Genomic DNA, 26072 nt, shown 5'->3' on the forward strand with positions numbered 1-26072 from the left:
AAACTAACTATTTGATAGATAATGAAGAATTTAAAGCAGATGTTAATGAGCTAAACCTGCATTGTGTTAATAAGGAAAACAATTAAGACAGAACCTAAACACAAACTGTTTGCTCAACAATCTTAATTGGTTGTAACGAAAACCATGTATACACATGGAACCTCTGAGAACTCTGAGAACTCTGAGAACCTCTGCTATGGAATTCTGGTCTGCTGCATTTTGTTGGAAGTAAACCAAAGCAAAGACAAAAAACTAAATCCTTGAAAACCTGTTTATCATAATAAACCAATAAATCTCCTATAATGTTAAATACTGAAGCGAACATCCAGTTGCCATTGTTAGCCTGTCCTATTGCTCCAGCACCCTTTCTCTTTTTAGGAGAGTGCAGATTAGCACTAGCTTGTACTTCTGTAACATATAGCTAGCCGCTGATTCTTTTCACCAAGTAGTCCACCAGCTAAGCTGTGCAGCCATTGTGTTGGAGGCTTGCACTTCCTGTAGCAGGCAGATAGCAAGTGCTTCATTGACCAGAGGAGATATGGCACACTGAGGCAGAAATACCCTGCTGACTGAAACCATTTCCCCCCCTGGGCACTACTATGGCCACTAAGTCTCCAACCCGCCTCTCTAAATTTTCTCAAACTTTTTTATGGTGTAAATTTTCATTTAAATTTTAATCACCAGAAGCTACAAGACCATGAAACAACTCTTTCACTTTCTTCTTCCTTCCTTCCCTTCCTTCTTCACCTGCTTCCCTGTCTCCTCCGTAGCCCTGCGTCTCACTGCGCTCTTTTAGTGTCCTGGACTCCCATCCTCACTGCCACTGTCATCTTCTGTCCGTCTGTCTGTCCATGGTAGGTCTCTGTTCTCCTCTTTCTTTCCCTCTCTCTTTCTGTTTTTGTCTCTCTCGTATTCTTTCTCTGTAATCATAGGTTAGTTTGAAGAGGATCAGTTATTGTTTTTTTTATGTATCCTGAGATTTCATGCATAATGAATTCTTGTTTTTCCACCCAAGCATGTATAATGCCACTTTCCAAAAAACCTGAGAGCATGTTTGAACAAACTTCAAGTGTAAATGAGGGTATGCCAGCCATGTGCTACATCATGATCCGCCTCCATTAGACATGCTGCATCTCTGTAAACCTGGTAAAGCATTAAACGGAGAACCTATGACAACTCCTCAGCATGGGTAACGTTCCTGTAGGTCAGTCTCTGTAAGACTCTGTAAGACTCAAAGAATGTTCCTCATTCTGCCCAGGCCTGCCTGACTTTCGTCTCTTTCTCAGTCCATCTGACCCACACTGCGTGTGTTCTGACTCTTTCAGGTCCATTTCAGGATTGGGTTCATCTCGAAAGGCCACTTACAACCCCAGGCACACCACCCCACCACCACAAGGTCAGTGAAATAAGGAGGACAAAACTTTCTATGGGACATAATTGGTGTCAAACGTGTCCATCTCTTGATTTCATTTGTTGCTTCTCTGCTTGTTTAAATATCCATTCAATGCAAAGTTGCTTTATTTGGCTATTATTTGGCCCTCCATTGATGGTTCGACTTTTAATTGTTTAGCTGCAGATTCCACTTCTCCCTCCCTGCCGAATCATGCGGCTTGCTGCGGGTCCACAACTGCCACGAGTAACCAATCAGACGATGGTCAGTTGCAAACCATCAACCAGCCCACATCAGGTGAGATATGACTTGCCATAATGCCTGCGAAAGCGCTAATCAACAAAATGGCTTCTGTCTTTACGTTCACCATGAACTAATGTTTTAATTTGAAGATGCTTGGACGTGTCCATCTGATCCCTATCCGCTGTAGGTGTCAGCAGTCCTGTCCCCACACCGGGCAGCTCCAATAAGAAAGCAAAGTCCCGCCTGTTCGAAAAGGAAGGTCGCTATAGGAACCGGCTCAGCCACACCTCCTCTCCCACGTACCTGACCAAGGACAAGAGGTTCCCGCCCGTGGAAATGGAGGACATGGGCGTCAGCAACTTTTTGCCGGGCGCGCAACAGCACCTTCCCCGCCGACAGCGCAGTGCCACTGCTGAGGGTAAGAAGCACCACGACAAATTAAAAGCCCCGACTAACCAGAGACTTTTACATTTGGGATTTACAAGACACTTTTATCCAGGGTGACTTACATAAGTGCGTTCACATGGGTTTAGGCAATGAACAGAGACTCGTATTCAATCAACATTCACCCATTACAGCGACTTACATGAAAATACAAGTGGTTTTCTTCTCAGGCACAGACTGGCGATCTCAGGGATTTCCCCAGGATGATTTTCCCTAACTGTGCTTGTGAGAGAAAAAAGTAACACTTCCCTCAGTGCTAAATCGTGAGCTGAAGTGTTGAGCGGGCATTCGGCCCTGTACTTCATCCCAAACATGCTGGCGGGCCGAGAACGATGGATTTACAGACACACTGAAGTCCAAACACTGGAACACAGGCCAAGATGCAAGCACTGACTTCTCCAGGGTCACTGTTAACATGCTGAAAGCATTGTGCTAAGATTTTTACTATAACAATATATTAGCATTACACATCCTGTGTTATTGTTATAGTTGATTCTTTATGTACTAGATTTATTTTGGTATTTTTGCAACCTGTACCCTATCCCATTGAATATATCCATCATATTTATCCCCATAATTGGGGATAGGATGCAGTTATTACTTTCTTAGTATGTTAAGCAGCGAAGCCTTTAAGGTTTAAGCTCCATACAAGTGCTCTCGTGGAGGGAACGAACTTAAGTCATAAATGGTAGAGACGCTGCAATTCACATTGAAAAGGAGAAGCAGACTTACTGAGAAAGCCAAATACCGCATATGTACTCAGATAAAGGGACATTCAGATCCTTATCGGCCACTCTGCGCCTTTGTGTTGACTTCAGTTAATGCTGTTTGTTGTAGGCCAGAGCCCCACCCCCTCGCTGATAGGGCTGCGAATCCTGGAGACCGACCAACCAATCATAACACAGTATTGTCCATCTCCTGACAGCTGCAGGTGTGTGTGTGTGTGTGTGGGGGGGGGGGGGGTTAATACTAAGGTTTCCATGCAGAATTTAAAATGAGGTCAGTTGCCCGTGTTAAGACTACATATTCACATTGAATATCATCCATGTGAAAGAAATGTATCTAGTTCGTTTAGCTAAACATGTAAGAAAATAAAATGAGTGGTAAAACAATATTTAAATAACATATTTATGTTTATAAATGTGCAAGTCACCTTCCTGTAATTGGAAACGAGGGCCTGTGTAACTTGCAAATGCACGCAATCTGTTAGAAAATTGCACTCATTCACGTAACCTCCACTGAGTACTTAAAGGTGCTGACGTTATGCTTGGTGGGACTGAGAAGGCGTCCATATTTAGTGTAGTGCACGTTGTCATTTAAGGTCTCTGTTGTGTGTTTCAGGGCGGGGGTCTACAGCTACGCTGCAGCTCTCCATGGAAACACCAGTGTTCCTTCACACATCACTCTGCAGATGAGGTACTCATACGGCCCTCATTCTCACCCACAGATAGATATCAAAGCACACCTGTTCATTTTATAGTACTGATTTTATATTACTTTTATTATTAATATTACTATTATTAATATTATATTGCTTTTATTATTAATATTTTATTGTTTTTCAGTGCCCTTTTTAAAATTAATTTAACTTTATTCCATGTTCTTTGTCTTTCCAATATATTTTCCCTCCTTTATAATTCTTTTGCTCCATTTTACTTACAGATTATCTAATGTCACACCACTTGTTTTGATACAATACCTCTTTTCTTTTTCTTTCATAATTAATACAATCAAAGTTAAACAGGCTAAACTGATCTGACAGTTCATATGGGCGGATGGCTATATGACTATAGACTATATGACTATAGAGTTGAAAGAAATGCCAGACAGTAAAAACCTATTGCTACTCACTCAGTTAACATGAACTCTGTTTCCTGCTCTCCCCACTGCAGTTCCAACATCAGTGTGCTGGTGTTGCGGTGTAGTGTCACCAGGGGGCGGCCATGTCACAACCACGTCGAGACCGAGCAGAACAGCGAGAAGACCGCCTTCACAAAGGTAAGACCACAGAACTTACACCTGGAGATCCAACCTGAAATCTAATATCAGATCCACCCAGCATCCCTACATGATGTAGTAATTGACTGAGTTGTAATGAATACTCATCTCTCTTCCTCCATTTTCTTTCTAAGGGGACAGAGCATTTGTGGACTGTGCCGGTGCAGTCGTTCCAGGAAATCGCCTATCACTTCCGCGTGGCTCTGTCTGTAAGTGAACTTACAGTACGCATTCAAATGGTGAAATGCAGGTGGTTTCTTCGAACACTTCAAGAATGTGTGTGTTAGGTTGTCAGTGTGTCAGAACAGTGTACCAATAACTGAGTCAGACAGTGTACCATATGTTAGTTAGAGCATGGGTTCCCTAACAGGGGTCCAGGGGCCTCGTACCAGGGGAATGGTACGGAACTGTTTTTGTTTTTTTTTTTGCTTTTTTTTTCCAAATGTTTTCTCCTTTTAGAATCTGTTCCTCCTTTATAAATGAATTCCTCTGGTGGCACTGCAACTGTTTTCAGCTTCCATTATTTTAACAGAAGTAAGAAGCCTGAGGTAATCCCAAAGATCTATGGGATATCCTATCTGATGAAGGGTACATCGATGCTGCCTTAACTGAAATAAGGCACCTTAGAAGGACACGTTTTTGATTATTTTGGTTTGGGACATGTCTTATGTTAACCATTTAATGTCCTCTACGTGAACTTTGACCTTTTTGCCTTTAACAGAGGGAAATAAGCTGTGCTGGTGAGGAAGGTGAGAAAAGGACTGGCCCATACTCCGATTACCACTTCCTGTTCCAGAGCAGCTGTGAATGAGACCAGCATTTGTGTACATAGAGGGTTGGTGTTTGCCAGTGCATTGTGGGAGTGAAACAGTGCACATTGTATCTCCTGTCTTCATGCACTTAAGAGCACTTCCTGTATTTCTTGTCTCTCTGACTCCTCCCCATCCCAGTTTGAACAGGGGATCGAATGACCTACAGTATGTTAAATGTTTTAACTCTTCTATTTTTGGTTTGTTTTTTAAAAATATATTTTATAAGAAAAAAACTAAAGAAAAAAACAGCAAATTACACATTTGCCCCCTCAGATTCAGCCTTTATTTTGATGTCTCATTATATAGTTCACCACAAGGAGGCAAAGTTTGTATGCACTCTGTTGTTGTTTCTGAGAATATTCTTGCATTGTAATTGACGTATGAAGCAGATAATCGGCCAGAGTCTCCCTGCAACGCTTATGGTGGGGAGTACTACTCCTACTCTAGCCTGTTCATCACTTCCTTGGTAATGAGTTACATAAATGTCAAATGTCTTACAATGTAATGCCAGTTTCTCAGAACTTGGACCGTGTATTTTACCGTAGCATTCTATCCCAGCCTTGATTTGAAATATTGTTTATTTTGTGTGTATACTGTAACCGTGACATTCCCAAGGACTGTCTGTTGACTGTTGGTTGGACTGATAACACTGGAAAGTGCCTTAGCAACTGCCTGTTATTGGCACGGTGTAGCAAGAATAGCATGCACGCCGTGCCAGACTGAATAACTCACTGAAACACTGGTACACAATGTACTAGAATATCTTGCAGAGCACCATGTATCAAACTGCTGTTTTCTGTGCCTGCCTAATATCCTCTCTGACTCACACATTGTCTATGTGGCAGTGGTTTCAGTATGGGAAGGGTCAAGTATTGCAATTAAATTGTTTGGTATTGTGGGGCTCAGTGCCTTTTTTTGGGTTTGTAGACTTAGAAAAAAAACTGAGATATAGGACAGAGGATTCAAATTATGAAGTTAACATTTGGCTAGCCTATTGTCCTCTTTCGTATAATGTTAACACAAGATGTTGAGAGACTATATTGATTTGTGTAGTACCGTAGATATTCAATATATCACAATTAGCAGACTGACCTACAATTCTAATCACGCAAACAAGCCTGTCAGAATCACTCTTTGGTGATTTGAATTTACTTCATAATACAGTCAGCTCATTGAAAGTAGATTGTTTTTTTTTTTTACAAAATTGAACTACCATCCCCCAAAATAGAGGACGTGGATTCAAAATTATGTTTTGTACATGCTTGCTCCATGTTTGCAGGCAAGCACCACAACAATGTTACTATACAATGTCAAAAAATAGATACTAAATATTGGAAACTGTTGCTTAGAAGTGAGAAATTCCAAATTAAACGTCCGTCTTCATTCATTTAGGAATACAGTAAAATATGCATTTACTGTATTAGCCAAAGCATGTGCATTTACTTAAAAAGTGCATTTATTTAAAACGTGTGGCCTTCAAGCACTTGCTTTTTCAACTGATTTTTTTCGAGAGTTGCCTTTGTAGCATCTCAATTAACCGATGGTGAACTTGGACTAGCTTAGACTGTGTTTGCTAGATTATTTGTGATCAACTCCGCCTACTCAGGAGAGGACTCATAATCCTATGCCCTTTGGTTACTCAGGATTTACATTAGCCATGCAAATGCCTGGAGCTGCAGTCAATCACTGTGGATATGCTATACAGTATGTGACAGCACCCTTATATATGGCTGGAACTGAAGTTATGGTTTGAATGAGCTGTTTTGGGGATAAATACAAAATTAAATAAAACTTTTGCGTAAAAAAAAATACATTTGAAGGATTCCAGTTAAACTATGGTTTTGATTGTATCGGGATTTTAAAAAAAAAGGATTTATTTAGTCTCACCACTGTGGCCACATAGACAATAGTGAGTGTTTGAATTAAGACCATAAGTGCTGGCTTTCACAAGTCTGCGAGAAAAAAAAGAGGATATCCTAACTGGACCGTTTTAAATTGTAGACTTACAGTTTCACTGGAATGCTAAATCACTGGATCATAATGAGGTATCTTACTCATTAAAATAACTGGAACTCCTGTTGCCACTGCCTTGTGTAGATACACTGGAGCGTGTGCTAATGTGATAACTGGATCACTCTAGTCTGACACTGATATGCCGAAAAAACCTGAGGTCGCTGGTAATGTTTGCGCTATAATTTGAACACTGAATTCAATGTGAGTCACATTCCCCAATCCCTTGATCGTTTTCCAGTTCAAGAGCTTCTAATGACTAGTTACTGTCCAGCTCTGAACCCAGGAATGGTGGGGTTTTGACACTGGAGCTACCCTTGGACCCAGCTCAGTGGACACCAGCCAGCTGGAGGAGAACTCCAGTCCCTGAGCCAGTCTGGCTCAACTGACCACTGGACACTGTTACCACTCTCATGCAGTCTCAGTTTCTCTCTCATCCCTGCATATCCTTACACTGTTATCTTACAATGATGAGTTTCCTTATTTTTATAGTTTGGGTTGCTTTGATATTTCATAATTACTCTGCATTACTTTGACCATTTTTTTTTTGTTGATTTAACTTGTGTTCTGGGTACATGTCCCAGTGTGTGGGATGTGGGATTCAGGTGATGAAGTATATCCGAAATAGAGTTTGAGACCCGATTCTCTCATACATCAGTGGATTTCAGCTCGTTGAGGAATGGACTCGGTTGAGATGATTGTCACCACTGGAAAGTAATGGACTCTACTGGACTCAGTAAACAGAACTGTGATCTGATGCATGACTGGAACCCTGATAGGCAGCGCTCTAAATCTCATTACCTGCATGACTGAGAAAAAAATGGTAAAGAAAAGAGTGTGGTTAACTGTCTATATTACTTATAATTTCATCTCTCTCTATCCTTCTCTCTCTTTATTTTTTCTCAGATGTAGCTTCCTTTGCTACCTCTGGTTCCATCTTTCATACAACCATATTTCACTCCTTTGTCCTTTGTATTCCTCACTAATCATCCATATCTTGTTATCCTCCATTTCAGAAAAAAAGCCTGTCTTCATTCCTCTGTGTTTTATGATACAGTATGTCAGCCATAATTATTACCAATGTTTTTATTGTTACTACTGTCATTGTTGAAATGTCGCTGACACATTCCGCTGGTGTAACTTCCCAAGACCAACGTGACAGAAATTTACAAAGATACAGTGTTGCCACAAGCCTTTAATCTGAACTGCAACTGGAAGATGTCCAGTGTATTCATCAACAGAAGGTTCCTGGCAGAGATCAGAATGAGAAGGCTTTATGTTATAGATGAATCTTGCGAGCTTAAGTATCAGAAAGCAAGAATTTGACCAAGGAAAGCCCTACATACAGATGGGTTTGCCACAGTCTGAAATGGCCCACAAAGCAAAGCCCTAGTCAATAGTTTTTAATGACTATATTCTAAATTTTGGCCCTATGTTGACGTAGCATTGTGGATATTTTTCTGTTATTTTGTGAATAAATTAGAAGGATAATCCTCAGAGAATGAAAACGATTAAATAAATGCAGGAAAAATGCATATTTACTGATTTATTAACTCTGTAACAAATTCAAACACTAAACTGATTTATTATATTTCAAAGTGAATTGAATATACTGTGTCCAGTGTTCTACAGTATTGTATACAATTTTATTGTAACTCAAACAGTAGACCACATAAGAATCTTTAATTGTTTCATTCTCAGAGTGGGTGTTAATGTGGAAATTAATTATTCTTTACTTTAAATGTGATTATTTGCATTTGTAGGTATGTCTTTTACTCTCCTATCACCACATGTAAAGAACTTCTAAAGGAAGGTACATTTTTGACTAGGTCTGCATGTTACATTACAATGCATTTCAATCACTGCAAAGTTTAGTGCACTCGAAGTGAAATTTCTATACAAAAAATCCTACTTTAACCTTGTGTTAAAATTTTTTTCCTAAAAAAGAATTGTAGTAAAGATAATTAAAAAGACCAAAAACAGTATGTACTAAATATATGTTTTTAAACAATGATTTTTGAAAAGTAACCAATTATTTTGTGTGGTAAACACTTGTTTTATTGAAAAACATGCCTGTTGTCTTATTAAATGTAACACAGCACTTCAAGCTTTTGTAAATACAAAAAGCACTTACTCGTACCAAGAACATGAACTGGTCTTATATGCTCTTGTTGAAATGGCCTAATTTGTATTGTACTGCTTCATTTTACAGTAATCACGTGTCTTATTGTTTTACTCATCTTATTTTACTGTTGTCATTGTTATTTTCAGTGGTATGACTCTGTAACCATATATTAGGCTTCACACTCTACAAATCAAAAGGATGACTCAGTTTAATTCCGACATTAGTGCATTTAAACTGAATAGTAAATGTGTTTTAATGAACTGTCCTGAGACAGTTTTTATCGGCATTCAAAAGAACATGTTCAGCCATACTGCAAGCACGGTTACGGCGTCAACCTTCTGAGGATGAAAATATTTAATGTACAGCTTTCTCTGTCACTCCATGTTGCCCACTGCTTCTCTCCTTCGTTCTCCTGCCCCTCCCTTGTCCCTTCCATGACCCCTGGAGCACTGGCATGTCCTTTGTTTGTAATACAAGTTTGTTACTTTGTCTAAAAGCACTACAGTGTTTGTGATCTCTTTCTCATGTAGTAGGTATGTACTTTCCGTGTGGTGTCAAAGGGTACAGGGCTGTATGCGTGTGTGTGTGTGTGTGCGTGTGCATATGCGCATGCGTGTGCGTGAGTGAGCTAAACTGATAGCTCTTCCAAGGGCAATGTATTAGGCACAAAATCACAGCCTGTCCTATAAGCCATATTGTGTCACACCCTCAGCATGCCTTTAAAGTTTGAGAAATAAACATTGCTTGTTTTTAAATAATCTGTGCCCTGTACAACCTAACATGGCCATAAATGAGATTAAACATAAATTGTCCAACCCAAGTATGAGTCAATCTTTGAGCTTGTCAGTTGACTTTTCCCAGCTGAGCTTACTGCCCCTCCATATTGCAGTATTTCATCGATTGAAATTTGTTTGATTCCTTTTTGCTACATCTTGCATTTAAAATAATTAATTAAGCCATGGATCTACCTGTCATTTAAAAAACATTTTATTGTTGTCTATAGAATGTGTATTTATAGTTTAGAAATTAAAAATGAACAAAATCTCTGCTACCAAACATCTTGGCTACTAAACTAAATAGAATACACGTTTACAATATATGTTATATTTACAAATTAATTGTTACAGCAGTAAAAAAGAATATCCTACAATTTATTTTGAAATCTCACCTATTAAGTGTGTATTTCTGAATTATACAGATTCACTTGAATAGATAGACTGGTAGATAGATATAGATATATTCTTTGAAACGGCAGACCTCTATAAACTACAAATAGCAAGTTCCACAATATTCTGGCTTCTAGAGATGATATTTTATGTTCAATTTGTTATTAATATGTATAAATGGTAATATGCAGCAATATATGAATCAGAAATCAAATCTACTGTAGAGCACTTGTTCTCAAATGTATTTTTCATTCAGTCTGTCCTCAGTGGTTCTGAAACTCGGTCCTGGGGACCCTTGTGGATGCTGGTTCTCATTCTAACCACAAGTAAAATCATACAACTCTACAATTTTAAACTGTTAATTTTTCATAATTATGCTTTTCATGTTTTGAGGGATTTTTCCCTCTTAAACCAAATGTCAGCAATAGCTGTGTATGCCATGAAAAAAAGTCCTACATTCACATTGCGCTTATTGTGCTATATTTCAAATATGTATTGCAGTACATAAAAAGAGGTAAAATAAAAAATATATATTACATATCTAATTAAAGACTGAGGTAAATCAATAGGCTCCTAATTAATGAAAGTGTGGACATAGCCACTAAAACCTACCATTTGGTAGATAATTTGGCAGTTAATTGTGATATATTGCAACCAGTTACATAAAAAGAGTTTCAAAAAATGTTTATAACTGATCATTTAAATAGTGAGTTGATTCAATAATTCCCCCTGCCGCCATGTCCAGTCTGTCTGTCCCCCTTGTGGTGCAGTGGAGGAGGAGGTGCTTCTGTGGATACCTGGCCACTAAACTAGCCATTTGGTAGATAATGAATAATTCAAAGACAAAGCAAATGAAGAGCCAAATCTGCATTTCTTAATATGTGGAAAGAAAGAATATGAAAGAACGCATATTTTCAACAACCTTAACTGGACAAGAGAGTACCTGCAACAAAATCAGCATGCCCATAGTGGTCCCCAGGGCTGAGTTTAAAACTACTGAGGACGGACTGGATGAAAACTATTATTCCCATCAGGCAAAGCGAATCGTCGACCTTTCACGTCAGACTTCTGAACATACGTGGCTTCTCCTGAAACTGGCAGCGTCTGGAGTGCACAATGGTGAGTATCTAGCACTGTTTTCACTGACCCGAACAGTTTAAAATATATATAAGTCGTTGTTTCCTTAATGTTTTTATTTTATATATATATATACTTGGAATTGTGTCCAACAATCACTCACACGAGACAGTCATTGGCTAGCTAACTTGCTAGCCACGCTGCAGATCAGCTGTCATTACAACTAACGCTAGCTGGCTAAGTAGTTAGCTATTAATGTTGAGTGCACCTATTTTGGCCAATTTATCAAATATATACATTGTATATGATCAGTAGATTAAAAGTATTTATATGTATGTACGCTTTTTGCATCATCCTTGCGAAACAGGAAACATGCAAGCAACAAGCTAGCTAGCGAGCTAGCCAGCGTTAGTTAGCATTGTGCCGATTTTTGCTGGGTGGCTATCTAGAGAATTTCCAATCTAGCTATAAATTACTAATGTTAGCTGTCAGTTAACCAACAGATGTACGTTAACGTACGACCTAAAGATGTTGGTAGCTATCTCAACATTTATATCGCTAGCCAAAGACACATACGGATGCTCCGCATTGGACGCTCATTTGGTCTCAGTTTAAAAATCAGTGGTATGGTTTCCGAAGTGTTGGCGAAACAACCACTAACCAGTGTAAGCGTAACTACTGTAGAAGGAAAGAACGTTTAGCTTGAAATCGATGTCTTTGCATTGGTAATTATCTTTGTATGTTGGCGACATAATTTGCTTTTATATACAGGGCTATAGCGAATTTGTATACCATCTATGAAACAGCAAATGCGGTTTACTAATGTAATGTTCACAAATTCTGTTCCTGTTCTCTGATACGTATATCTAGCCCTCAGAATTTCTCATCCACTGTTCGCGTTCTGTGCATTTTACCGTAGCTTGTTTCGGAAAAACATCCCCATTTATATTTTCAGAGTAAGATAAATGTTGCCTGAAAACTCCAACGTGAAAAGACTGTGATTGCACTCTGTATTAAATTAATATTAAATTATTTTGATACTAATTTTGATACTTCTGATATTTAAATGGTCAGACGTTAAACACATTTCCCTTAAGTTTGATTGTGTCGTGTTTGTACAGGAGTCATATCCGTCCCTGGTGTATGCAGATCGTGTATGCACACCTTGGTGAATTTTACATGTGCTTGCTTGTAGGATTTGGAGGCTATGACCAGATACACGAGTCCGGTGAATCCGGCCGTGTTTCCACACCTGACCGTCGTCCTGCTGGCCATCGGAATGTTTTTCACGGCATGGTTCTTCGTGTATCCTCTTCCTGATTGACTAAGTCGTTACTGCACTTATGGATACCCTATTGATAACTGAGAACACTGAGTGAGTCGCAGACAGCTGTTATTGGAGAGACCTGATGACAAACAAATGACAAAGATATACTGCACTGTGCACAGTTTGTCTTTATTAGCGATGTGAGCTTGCACCCCTCCTGCGTTCATTTCATTCTTTTATTAGACAGGCAGATGATAATGAATCTAGTTTCTAATTAAATTGTAGTCTGGGATTCAATCAACATTTGTCTTTAACTTTGATTCTTATTTAGATATAAATGTTTCTTAAATTTCAGTCAACAAAAAGTTTGACAAGTGATTTATAGTGATTGCTGAACTTGCCAAATTGCATTTATGAAGAAAAATTGAAATATTGCATTGAGGTGGGAGCTGCAGTTAAGGTTAAATGCTTATTGAATACTGATCATAGTGTAGAAAGGAGAGGTTTGCAGTTTGATTAGTGGTGATTAGGCCCTTGACTCACTCGCTCCTAGTTATGAGGTGACCTCTACAAAGTACACGCGGGACGTCTACAAGGAGCTGCTCATTTCCCTGGTGGCGTCCCTCTTCATGGGCTTCGGTGTGCTGTTTCTGCTCCTCTGGGTTGGCATATACGTCTGACGGTGAGGAAACCAATGATACGATTCAATATAAATACCAATATTTATAATTATGCTTAATTTTAGCTATTTGCAGTGTAATACTGCAATAGATTAAGTGAGGTCCTTAAGGCCATTCTGCCCCATATAGTTCTGTATGTTACACAGTATATACTGTCCTTTTCATGTACAATTAAAAACAGAAGGTATAATAATTAAAGTACACGCTAAATCAGTGTGACAATGGCAGGACATGCCTGAAATACAAATGGTCTGTGACAGTTAAATCGCAGTAGCATAGTTTATGGACTGGTCCTAGAGACCCATTGGTTTGAGGGACTTTGAGCATCAGCACTTGTCTTTAATGTGCAGTTGCTCTTTAAATACAGTGATGTCATTCTTTTTCGGAGGCTCACGCATGGGACCCTGCAAGGAACATGAGTTTCTGTATTGCCACCACCAGTTGTTTGAGAACTTTTTTCACCAGTGCACAGTTAGAGATTAGACTTCTTGTGATGTTTAATTTTGAGGCTTATAAGGAAAAATTCAGCACTGAATACATTCTGCGCACAACTAAAAGTTGAAGGCAAAGTTGGTGTGTGCTGACTCAGATTCAGCGTAGTTTATATTCAGAATAAAAATGAGGCAGTCACCCTATTATTGCGGGTGAACGCTTAAAATAGCATGTGACAAATGGAGATTCTGTTGCAGGGAAAGGTAATAGTCGTAAGATCAAATAATTTTGAATGGAGGAGTTCTCGGTTATAATTTAACTCCAGTTAGTTTTTATATCAGATATAAACCTTGAAAATTTATGGATTACAGACTGGGTTTTTTGGCTGGACCGCAACAGCGGGGCCTCCCCTACAAACGCGAATGTCTGTGACTGAGTGAGTGATGAAGTTACACCATTGGTTGGTCGGATCTCATGTGTTAGGTCCAGCCATATACAAGGTTTTAACCTGGTCTTCTTTCCCCAGTTACCTGTATTGTAATTTTAACTCCGTAATACTGTAGTTCTCCTTTGACTTATGCATTTACTAATATGGATTAGTAAAACCACAAAGCTGCTGCATGCTCTGTAGATAGTCAGATTCCCTCCATTGTGTTTTGCATTACAGGTAACAGAGACAAGGTCAAAGACAAAGGCGAACATTCCAGTGTGTCAGAAGTCGAACCGCATCACCATGGCACCACAGGCCATCACCATGGAAATTGGGATTGTAATTGGACTTTGCACTGACAAGAGGGTGGAGATGGGTGTGACATGGTTGTGGGCATTAGTGGGGCTCAATGGCATAGGGCTTTGGATGGATTCTATTCAGAAATAAAGATTTTTGTTTAAAAAATTACAAAAAAAAAAAAAAACTCAGGTGCCCTTGGAATTTATTATGATACACTAACGCATGAATTCTCTGTACATTAATGAATTAGAATTGATTTTTTCATATTCTTCACTCAACAAAAACTTTTGCACATGAAACAATAAGTTTGATTGAAATTAAGGGCAGAGCACACAGAAATATGTGTGTGTGCAATACCACAAAATGAATTCAGTAGTGTACTGTAACTAAAATGGTACAAGATAAAACTGAGTGGGACTAACTTCTTGTGTATTGTGCAGATGAGGTTACATTTGGCCGTTCAGGTCAAGCATAACGGCCTATAAAATTTTATACCCAAGCTGCACTTTATATGGACCAATACAACAGTACCCAGTTCAATTCAATTGACCGTTAAAAAATAATCAATAAACCAAATGTGCCATCCTCTGTTAAACAAGGAATATTGCATTCTGACACAGGTTTTGCACAACCGGGAAGAGAAAGTGTCAATTGGAATCCCAGACAACGTTCTCTGTTCTTAATTTTGCATAAACATGCTCCAAGGCCACTAACACTGGTATATGACATTCAAAATATGGGGAACAAGCACTTAAGTTATGACTTTCAATTCTAATGGCAAATGCATTCACACTTGACTCAGATTCCAACTGGAGTGATTCTACATCACTGAGTATGAAAGATAAAATCCTACTAAAGACAACTCCTTGATCCACTTGTGTCAGTTTGAGCCCGTTTACATTGAGCCATCCAAAGCAAAGCAGAGATCACTGAGTAGATGACCACACAAACGGATTTGACAAGCTGTCATTTTTGTAAACAATGAAACAATTTAGGAAACACTTTTTTCCTGTTCCACAGCGTCCTCTCCTACGCGAGAAGCCCCATGTGAACGCCGACTTTGCAGAATGTCTCATTAAATCACAGTCAAAGCAACTCCTCAGTCCAGATTAAAACTGTTCCAAACTCGCTTCGTCACGCCTGTGGAAAGTTGTCTTAGTGTTCAGTCCAGCCCCCTGGATCAATCGTGCAGCCTGGTCCGCCGCAGTCTGTCTCCGCCTCTGTGTCCACGGTTTCCTTCAACCTGGTACTGTTCACTGCGATGTCTCCTTCGTGTCTGCAGTACCGTCCATCTTGGCTCTGGCCGTTGCGGGTCCACTTTCTGACCCCTGTCCGTCCCCTCTGTGCCCCGCCCTTACTGGCGGGCTCGGGCGAACGCATCGCGTAGCCAGATGGAGTCCTCGTAGAGCTGGGGGTCAGCGAGGTGTTCTGCCGCCCGCTTGTAGAGGTAGTAATATAACACTGCCACTGCACAAAGAGAAAACATGCAGTGCTTCAGTTCATGAAAACATGACATGCTACAGCATACTTATATACAATGTACCAGGGATCCTCAAATCTGGCCATAGAGGCCAGTAGTACTGCAGATGTTCATTCTTCCCCTCCAATCAGGGACTGATTTAAAACTGACATACCAGAGGAGCAAATCACAAACATCTAATCTGTAAGACGGCATCTCCTACAGCACAGTGTCCCCATCGCTGCACTGGGGCATTGGGGTTTACTCGACGAGAGGGAAGATCACCCCCTACTGCCCACTAACACCACTTCCAGCACCAACTTAGTTTTCCCTTGAGGTCTTCCACACCAAGTCCACACTTGATTCGCTTCAGCCATTCGACAGCAGCAGGATACATGGTATGGCTGCTGGCTGAAATTGTACAAACATTCCTTTGTGTGCAGTATCCCTTGGTGGCCAGCAAATGTTATGTTAAGACATTTAGGAGTTTTCAGGGCAAGGCACCTTTACACAGTGGCTTTTTCGAGGCTCTTGGCATCCCCAACAAAGGAGAAAAAAAGGTACCCAACCCACACCATTTGTACTACACAAATGGACTGACCCCGATGCATGTCGTTGCGAGATCGGCCTCTGGCAAAGTGCGAACGTAGATTATTCTCTCCCTGGAAAATCTGAGGCATGCATAGATGCTAATCTGGATAACCGAGTAGATCCAGTCTCGGAACATCCTCTCCACTCGAAAACACTCTCCTTGCGATTTGTGCCCCCTCATCTACAGGGTAATCAATGAACAAACATGGCAAAATTTAAACAAAACCGGTCAAAAACACATTTGTTTTTATACAATACATAATTGGGTTGAATTGTAACTTCGGTGTCAGCATTAATCTCGTCAATCCTATCAGCCCTGATCATAAAGACTGTCATGCCTGATTTATACTTGACAAAATGACAAAAATGGCATATTTTCAACAGCAAAAAGTGTCGCACAACACATTTCCAGTGTCGCGCACCCCAAGTTTTTTTTTATGTTGCAGAACATACTTTGTCGCACTGTTGATTGGACAGCCACCGATTGGAACACCGAAATTCACTGTTTTTCATTCATTCTTTTCGGTTTATCTGACTGACAGGCCACTTCTTTTTTCTGTTTGCATAATTTTTACAAAAATAAAAAACAAAAGTAGATATTAAACCTATTCCTCCCCTATTTCTCTGTAATTTTACCGGGCTGATATTACTGCTGATGTTTTCACAGATGTAAACATCAGCAGTTTGGCATGTCATCACCGCAGACAACAGAACTCTCTCCACGGCCTTTTGTCGAAGTATAAACGCGAAACGTAGCGCGACAATTTCATTTTCGTCGCACGGCACTTTTCAAAAGGGTTGTACTATCGCTACCAGCACTATCTCAGCACGTTCTCAATCCAAAGTACGCGGTGTGATAAAGGCCCGGCCTACAGCTGAGGGGGCAGAAACGATTCAGGGAACAATGTCATGGCAACACTTCAGTGGCTCGGTTACAGTTCAGTAGCTCTGTGTTCTCCCACTCCGCTTTCAAGTGCAACTTTCCTGATACTGTGCTGGCTCAGAGCCATTGAAATGGGCTATTTGTGAAATTGGCAGGTATAGCTCACCCAGGACGCATTCAAGGAGAATCAATAGCTCAAGAGGCAGTCAAATGCTTTTAAATTAAGTGGCTATGAGGGCATGTTGTTTATATTGTCCAGGTGGAAGCAGGCTAGTTCTTCCCGTGATCAAACTGTGTGCATTCGGAAAATCTAAATTAAAGCAGATGTTTTCACATGCATGTACACGAAACAACCAGACTATGACTTTGGTGGTTATAGCTTCATTTAATTACTTTGTGCTTCCTGGGTAGTGTAACTAAATTGTCACTCACTACGTACACCATGTCCACTTATTGTATTTATTAAAATATCTGAGCAATGCACACCATTTAACTCAAGTTATCTGAATTATGTAACTATGGAAACAAACCAATTTCATTTAAGAATGGCCAATTTCATGGCTCCATAGAAGTAATACCACAGAAACTCACCCATTCTCTGGAAGAAAAACAGTGCTTGGAGACCATCTGTCCAGACAAATTTGTTTAAGTTCAGCCACCGCAGGTTCTGTGTGCCGAAAAAAAAGAAGCATATCCACTGACTCCAATGTAATGGCGCTCTACTACATATCTAGAACACGTTCCTAATCACACCCCCTCCGCATACACACACAAAAATACAGGCAAAATACCCCAGGAGTCCTAAGGACATCTGCCTCTTTGTCCACTGTCTCAACATAATCCCAGTTCGCTGTTATGCACCCCACACTCTGCCCCGCAGTACCATGAGCCAGCAGTGGGAGGCGATGGTGAGGGCCAGGTAGAGCAGGCAGACCAGCAGCAGGGCCCTGAAGCGCTCCAGCAGCAGGGACATCAGGCCCACCTGGAACACGTAGGTGTTGAACAGCATCAGCAGGACGATCATCAGGTTGAACAGAACGCCGATGTCCTGGATGCTGAAACAGGGAGACGTCCTTTTTACTGAGGTAATCGTATCGCACTTGCACTTTGTCATCACACATTTCATAACTCACAGGATCTTCAACTGTGAGAAAACCATATTCTCTTCCCTTTCTGGAAAAGTACCTGACTGGCATTCAATCTGTTGCCTCACTGGGGTAAAAAAAAAAAACAAGGCTGAAAAAGGCTTTGGCCCGAAACACTGGGTGTTTTACTGTACTACTCTGTTTATAGGGAATAAAGCACTAAGATAAAATTTTAAAGAATTTTGCTCTAATCCACAAATTATTAGAACTCTTTGTTATTTATTTTATTTAACCATTTTTTAACCAGGGAAGCTAATCGGAAACAAATTCTCATTTGCACTTACGAACTGGCCAATAAGTCAAAACAGACATATAATGAAAGACACAGACAAAACGGTTTAAAAATACAGGGCTCCGAGCAGGCAAACAAATTTAAGAAAGTGCAGGAGTCTGTGAGGTTAATGAAAGTAATATAAGTTCATACAAATATACTTAATAAATCTGTTCTCTGCTTTCAGGAAATACCGACAAAAATATCCCTTCATCTGCTAACTTTTGCAGTTCATGAAAAGGTCGATTTATATTTGTTTGCTAACCTTTAATGTGTATTGCCCTCAAAGATGCACACTGCACCCAAAGTGATTGCCTATCAAAGTTAACAGCGTTTCCTGTAATAATTAAGCTGATTTGACTAGTGAGTTCTGTCTGACTGTTTACGTCCTCTAACGTGACCTGAAGAATCACTGCTGCAGCAAGAGACACATTTAAGAGAACGCTTTGGAATTTACCAATGGATTACACAGATAAGTGGAATGCTAGTTAATTGGCACACCTGTTGGGTAGTGTTAATCCGTCCCATTCCCTAAGACATAGCCACCACAACATAAAGAGCTAAATGAAAAACAGTTTGGCAGCGCAGTATAAATGTTTGGTGGATTTGGTATGGCTTCGGATTTTTGTTATGTTCTTTAAAAATTAAAACAGAAAGAATACAGCAGACTTGGTAGTGCACCATGTGAGGTACAGTAATGCTCCTAGTCTCACCATGAGGTAGTGACACCTACCATCTGTGCCCTCTTGCTCCTGCCATAGAGGACAGAGGATTTACAGGGCAGCATTACATCAGCTTATCGGTCTGCGCTTTTACCCCCACACGCGTTATTCAATACACTGCAGACACACCGGGGACTTGCCGCATTAATCCCATTAAATCCTACCATGCCCTGAAGCTTTCCACAGAAATGATTTACTCATATTGGGAAAAAAAGGTTTCGGCCCTTCGATTGTGAAGAGAAATTTAAAACTTGTCCAGATGTAATGTAAGCATATTTGTGTATTTCTTATTGCAAACAAATGTAACTGTTTTGGACGTACTTTTTTCCATTATTATTCATGTTCTTGTTTTAATACATGGTGTTATTCCTCCTATCCACCCATTTTCCAAGCTGCTTACTCCTGGTCAGGGTAACAGCGGGACAGGAGCCTATCCCAGCATACATTGGGTGAAAGGCAGGAATACACCCTGGACAGGTCACCAGTCTATTGCACGTATTATTCGTCCTCCATTACTTTGTTGACTCTGAATTTGTTATTGCACAAAGACGCCTGCTAGAATAGGCCCACAGGTGCAGTGCAGTCCTCTATATTCAGTCGTGGTACATGGTACAAAGTATGCAGAGTAAGACCTGATAAAAATACTCATCTACTGTATTTTAAAGCTACTGGTATCTAAACATGGACATGGAGTTGGAGGAATACCTTTCATGTATGGCTTTAACATGCAGTCCAATGGCGCCCAATTGACCAGTGAGGGTCGCCAGATAGCAATTAAATGCAGACCCCTAACAGACTGAACACTCCCCTAACCAGTGGGGTGATGAAATTGGTAATTGCACGTCACCCTATGGAGTGACCATCCGGTTGACACTGGCACAGTCTGGATTTGATCCAGGACCATGGGGCTCATCCATGTACCACAGCATGGTGCCTTCATCAAATGAACCACCCAGTAGCCCCACACTCTAATTTTGATGTTCTTCCTCCCATTATCACTTCCCCTCCTTTCTCCACAGGTGCCTCACTCTTTCGTTCTCATCTACCCCTGTTAACCATCGCCCTTCTCCCCATCCCCTTGACTCACATGTAGAGCACCAGCTGGGCTACAGGTGTGGTCCAAAGCAGCTCGCTGAAGGAGTTGACCAGGAGGTCGTAGGTCAGCAGCATGAGCTGGACCAGCAGCACCAGTGAGTAGTTGTCAGGCTGAAGCATCTCCCTGCAGATCCAGGCCTCTGGATCCTGGGACTGATTAGTGAGGAGGTCCTCGAAGCCGCCTTCCGCCCGATTCTTCCGTCACCCCAGCCCGTGCCTGATGGGACCAACACCTGGGATGACAGTCTCTTTCTTAGAACACTCTCCGTGACCGCAAGGGAACGCCCGTACGGATCAACAGCCTAAAACGAACAGTTCCAACACTTCACATGGTCCAAATGCACGCACAGACCCGGGATGTTCCAGGATTCTGATTAATCTCAGGTAAGAGACCCAGTCCATTGTGCCAACATTTGGGACTGGCAAAACACACACACTGAGTGGCTGTCTGAACACACTGCAGTGCTCTGATGGGTCTCTGTATGTTCAAGGGTGTCAGGGTTCTTCTGGCTGTGGTCCCGTATCCATGAGCGTTTCTTCCTTTGACTGGCTGGACGAAGAGCACGCAGTCACACCTGGTCTGGTGAGGTGGAGCCACATGTTGGTCACGCCCAGACTGAACCACAGGACACTGAAACAAAGAGCACCGGCCGACTTGTCCAAAGACAGAGCACACTATATATGCTGGTATATGGCCAACCTTGATTTTAGGACATCAGGGGGTTTCTGTGCATCGCTTGTGCTTCTGAATGACTGCGCAGGTTGTTATCAGAGATGTCTCATGTTGCACATTTGAGTCGGGAGCATTGTTCACAGTGACCGTGGGCTACTTGGTGGATATATTCGCTGTTCAAAACCTCCAGACATTGTCTGTAAGAGATGAGAGAGAGAGAGCCTAAGGTTAAAACATTTGCAGTAGGAATCTCATGACACAAGAGGGTTAAAAAAAAGATTATTTTCAGAAACATTTCATGAGAATTGATTTAATTACTAAATGTATTAAAGATTGAGAAAGCACTGCATAATAACATACATATAATACATGCAGAGGGGTACTGCATTTGTGGAGAAAATTCTAGGTCTTACGATATATTTAGGGTCATATGTAACAATATGACAATATTTTACTCAAGAATGTTTTAAAAATACGCTAGAATAGAGTCCTTGGTTCTCAGTCTGATGGTTCTCTTGAGTGAAATACCTGTCTGTGCATTCAATTCTTTATTATCTCATTGAACAAACTACCTTGGGAGGTGCCCTTGTGCTAGACAAGGTTAGCATGTCTACATTACATTACATTTATTTAGCAGATGCTTTTATCCAAAGCGATGTACAAAAGTGCATTTCATGGTCATGGACAACTACAAAACACAGGTTCAATAAGATACGATACTCACTTCGTACAGCTATTTTTAGCTATTTATATATACAATAGTACAACATTCACATTAATATATGGACTTTGTCCACGTCAAAGTGAATCCAAGCAGCTTTTTTTCCAAGTGGGAGGTCTGTTTCTAAGTAAATACAACAGCCTTCAGAGGCAAGGGAATTTCATTTCTTTGCTGTCCAAGTGTGCAAATCCACCAAGCTAACACACTATGTAAAAAGCCAAGCTAGCACACTTATATGCTATAAATAATGGTTATTGCAGCCTTTCCTCCAAATTGATCAACAGGACTCATTCTTTAGTGGATGCTTCATGGAAATGATTAGGATGCTAAATCACTGTAGTGATTAATCACGGTGTCAAAATTCAAGTTATTTTTTATAATTGATTAAATATATTAGCTATATTAACTGTAGCATGCATAAACTGAATGGAAATTGAATTCAAGACAAAGATCTTTCAAAGATTTTTCTTTTTCAGATCATTTATCCATGCGTGTTCCTCCTTGTGGAGTTTCAGGCAGCCGGCTACATCTTTACTGGAATGATACAGTGCCAGTGCTTTGGTCATGAGCAGGTCTCGCTTACAATTTGACCCCACACCCCACAGACACCTTCAATATCAGTTTCACAGACAAGCCCAATTACTGCTGTATGGCCTGGTTAAGGTCGGTTAAGCAGAGGACACGGACACCCTGTGCTAAGTGTTATGCATGGTGTTAGGAAGTAAGACTGTTACACAGGCAGGGAAAAGGCTCACGGAGAGGATTAACTTTCACTTTGAATTACAGTTTTCACAGTGTTAATCTTGGTTTCAAATTAGGACCACTGGGACAGACATGAGTACACACACTCTTCCTAGCCAGGCAATGTACCCACCCCAATTCTGAGCTCAGTTGATATTAGAACAACACATATTTGGCTAAAGTTGCACCACAAAGCCGAACTACAACCTTAAACCCAAGGTGAAGCTGCCAAAACAGAGTCCAAAAAAGTCATATTGAAGCAAGGCTTTTAGACTAGGTCCTCTATGATACAGCAGACTGTCAAGTTGTCGTTGTGAAATCCCTCCAACATGCAGCCTTTTCGCTTACAGTAGATAGTACAGTACATATTCAAACACTCAAAGCTTCACTGTGGTTAAATTTGGTTTATTTTGAGTGGAAGCTGCACACTGTGTGTGACCTAGTGACACCACCCCTATTATTTTCTGAAGCTGGTGGTATTTTTAGGTCCACTTGGAAATGACAGGGATTAAGGCCCAGTTTCACAGACTTGAGATAAGACCTTGTGTGACCCATACTTGAGAGGAAATCACTATATTCCTCGAAATACCAGTTAAATCAGATTACATTCACATTGATTCAACTGTTTAGAATCTAATGCTGTTGTGATTTTACAGTCAGAAATCATTTGGGAAAAGGGACGTTTTAAATCATTGACAGTACAATCTAGCTAACATTAGCATACTTCAACAGTTACCTAATGTCATGACACCATCCGCACAATAATTACACGCCTTGCTCATGTCTGCAAAAAGCACAATTGTCCATAAAATAGATATCCCACACAGCGTTATATTTACAAATATGTTGTTTCTACCGAAGCAAATGACAGCCCTGCACAACTGATAGCTACATAATCAGTCATAGCTACTTTGATAGGTGATTATATCGATAGTTCGGTAAGGCCATTAAATGATAGCTAATGACATGTCGTGGGTCCATATGTAACATTATGACCATGAAAACAGTGTTAACAAAACGCAACATTAAATGCAACGATACCAAACTCTCGGCAAGCTCCAGGAGCCTTAGCAACAAATGACAATCCTTGTTTATGACGCTAGCTAGATCAATTATATAGCTAGGCAGTTATAAAACTACAGTAGTATTTATCTCGCAGTACCAAAAATAACTGATTAATTTGGCATAAACTTTCAGAAAACTATTTAAAGTAGTTAAATTAATCTCCTTACGTTGGATCTAAGTTACAGCTAAAGATAGCTGTCAGGAGCTGGCGAGCTAATAAAGCAAAATAAGTCAGCTGTATATATATATATATATATATATATATATATATATATATATATATATATATATATATTATATTATATATATATAATATATATAATTTTTATTTATTATCAGTTACGTTAGCTACAGACTATACACTGGTTCTTACAACAACAAACCTTGAATTCTCGCGGTGCTCAGTTTGAATGTCTTGTCGTGATTGCTACGAGCCGGTTAGAAGCTGGTGTCTCCCTTCTCTTGCCTACTTTCAACAGTGTGCGCATTTTCTCATTCCCCGCGCGTCTCCCATAGAAACGAATATGAGGCGCTTGCCCCGTTAACTTTCTAATAGCAACGTATTAAAATTTAGCAGGATAGGTAAATTAGGAATAGACTTATCGTTTTGTTAGCTAGCGACAAAAATGGCAGCTCTTATCAAGATGTGAATAATATTATGTGAGTAAATATGCATCACTACAAAAATCATTAAGAACAATTGTTTAAAAATATAAGTTAATGCACGAATACGGTAATACATTACCTGCCCATACGGTAATACATCAAGTGGAAAATAAACATTGCCATCTAGCGGTAAAAAAGCGTACTTAGCTAATAAAGTAAAACAAATGCAAACTACGCCTTCATGAGGGTAAATATCAGCCTACCTAAATCCGTCAATACAAGTCCCATGTTTCCATTATAGTTGTATAATAGGATCATTTTAAAAGGGAAGTTTTGCCTGCTGAAGGATTGCAAGGTGTAAATTGTATAAAACTGCAAAACGTATGCCACTCCATAAACATCATCAATAAATGGAAACTAAGAGATACAGACCTGGTAGTTTCTATAAAAGCATATTTTGTGCAGTCATGCCCTGTGACTATGTAATTATAGCAACTGCAACCACCGTAAGAAAGAGAAATCATCAACAAGTCAAAATACCAAAAGAAATGACCTATCACCTGCTCTGTCGGCAACAGCTGTTACACTGACAGTAGTTGCTCCTCTCCTTGGTGGTCTACCAGTTGCAAGGCATAGACAACATATTTTCTAGACGTTTCTTTCTCCTGTAAACTGTTTTATGTGTGGCATTTCCAAATGATCAATTACATATCATGACATTCCATACACTCCCACAACAGAGTAGGCCCTAACAGTAAATGTGCCTCATGGTAAACATGTTGTTAACGACATTATCACATGTAAAGTACATATTGAATACCTAATAATGGAAAAAGTACTTTTTATTAGCTAAAAGATTATAAGATTACATTAATTACAATATTTGCAAGGTACCAAATAGCTATTTATAAAAGTAACTGTATCTTGTTTATATGAATGTACTCTAAAATACTCAATTATATTGAAACCAATTATATTTAAGTGCAACATCATTATATATATATATATATATATATATATATATATATACACAACATTGGGATGATCCTTATGGGGTCTGTGAGGACAAGCAGGTTAGTTATGCTATTGGAAAGAGGAACTGGTCTGAATATCTGTTTTTAAACATACTGATTACTAACAAAGCAAAATAAGGTACACATATCCTGCCCGAATGATTTAGCTGGCAACAGAGAACTCTCTCATTTGGAAAACAAAGTGAGTCGGGACAAAGGCAGGAAGTCGATCAAACAGGAAAAGAAGAAGAAAAGGTGGGAATGTGAATAAAACAGAGCACAGAAAATTCAGACTTTGTCAGAAAGGCTTTGGTACTGAATTTGCTTAAAGAACAGATATCTTTGAATGTACAGGATCATTTAACTGGAGGCCTCGAGACCAAATGCAACTCATAGGAAGAATCCTACTAAAGAACCCTGTCTGCACGAACAACTCCAGCAGCAGTCATTTCTTTCCTGAACATTAAATTTTCTGTTTTGTGTAACCACACACACACACACACAAAAGCCATATTTTAAAAAATAATAATAATAATAATAATAAATAAAAAAAACATGCGCACATTCACACACCCATCTCAGAGAAACATGAAAAGAAACCAACAGGCTTTCATTCCAAAGGCAACGTATTAAAAATGCAAAATGCAGTACAATTATTTGTAAATGCTTAACAGCAGTCCTGCAAGCAGTGTAGACAGTGCTGTTGGACTCAC

General features: G+C 39.9%; 3 protein-coding genes and 1 long non-coding RNA gene across 7 annotated transcripts in view; 2 read left to right on the forward strand and 2 right to left on the reverse strand.

The window, feature by feature from the left end:
* The window catches only part of myrf (myelin regulatory factor), a 51535-nt gene extending 41693 nt beyond the window's left edge, over positions 1–9842 (forward strand). For 3 of the 4 annotated variants that reach the window (XM_035419584.1, XM_035419585.1, XM_035419586.1), the window contains exons 19-27: positions 771–854; positions 1326–1396; positions 1571–1687; positions 1821–2051; positions 2915–3008; positions 3419–3493; positions 3970–4075; positions 4210–4284; positions 4797–9842. In XM_035419584.1, the coding sequence (XP_035275475.1) occupies positions 771–854; positions 1326–1396; positions 1571–1687; positions 1821–2051; positions 2915–3008; positions 3419–3493; positions 3970–4075; positions 4210–4284; positions 4797–4886 (943 nt within the window). In that variant the 3' untranslated portion in view covers positions 4887–9842. The remainder of the gene's footprint in view (positions 1–770; positions 855–1325; positions 1397–1570; positions 1688–1820; positions 2052–2914; positions 3009–3418; positions 3494–3969; positions 4076–4209; positions 4285–4796) is intronic. The other variant, XM_035419587.1, reaches the window with a different exon arrangement.
* On the reverse strand, positions 1944–2894 carry LOC118228236. Its single transcript, XR_004765428.1, has 3 exons — positions 2810–2894; positions 2220–2299; positions 1944–2045 (listed from the first exon to the last, which is right to left on the reverse strand). It is a non-coding gene; the product is annotated as an uncharacterized LOC118228236 (long non-coding RNA).
* Positions 9843–11196: 1354 nt separating the features above from the next.
* On the forward strand, positions 11197–14558 carry tmem258 (transmembrane protein 258). Its single transcript, XM_035416633.1, has 4 exons — positions 11197–11307; positions 12461–12570; positions 13086–13214; positions 14312–14558. Exons 1-3 carry the CDS (start codon positions 11305–11307, stop codon positions 13210–13212), a joined length of 240 nt encoding a protein of 79 aa, XP_035272524.1. The 5' UTR covers positions 11197–11304; the 3' UTR covers positions 13213–13214; positions 14312–14558.
* Positions 14559–14786: 228 nt separating this feature from the next.
* On the reverse strand, positions 14787–24226 carry LOC118226766 (transmembrane protein 138-like). The gene is made up of 5 exons (XM_035416631.1): positions 24124–24226; positions 20533–21410; positions 18191–18362; positions 17899–17974; positions 14787–15841 (listed from the first exon to the last, which is right to left on the reverse strand). The coding sequence occupies exons 2-5, from the start codon at positions 20658–20660 to the stop codon at positions 15729–15731; spliced, it is 489 nt and encodes a 162-aa protein (XP_035272522.1). The 5' UTR covers positions 20661–21410; positions 24124–24226; the 3' UTR covers positions 14787–15728.
* Positions 24227–26072: the final 1846 nt, after the last annotated feature.

The sequence above is a fragment of the Anguilla anguilla genome, chromosome 5 (genome assembly GCF_013347855.1).
Source record: "Anguilla anguilla isolate fAngAng1 chromosome 5, fAngAng1.pri, whole genome shotgun sequence".
In the NCBI taxonomy this organism is placed as follows: domain Eukaryota; kingdom Metazoa; phylum Chordata; class Actinopteri; order Anguilliformes; family Anguillidae; genus Anguilla; species Anguilla anguilla.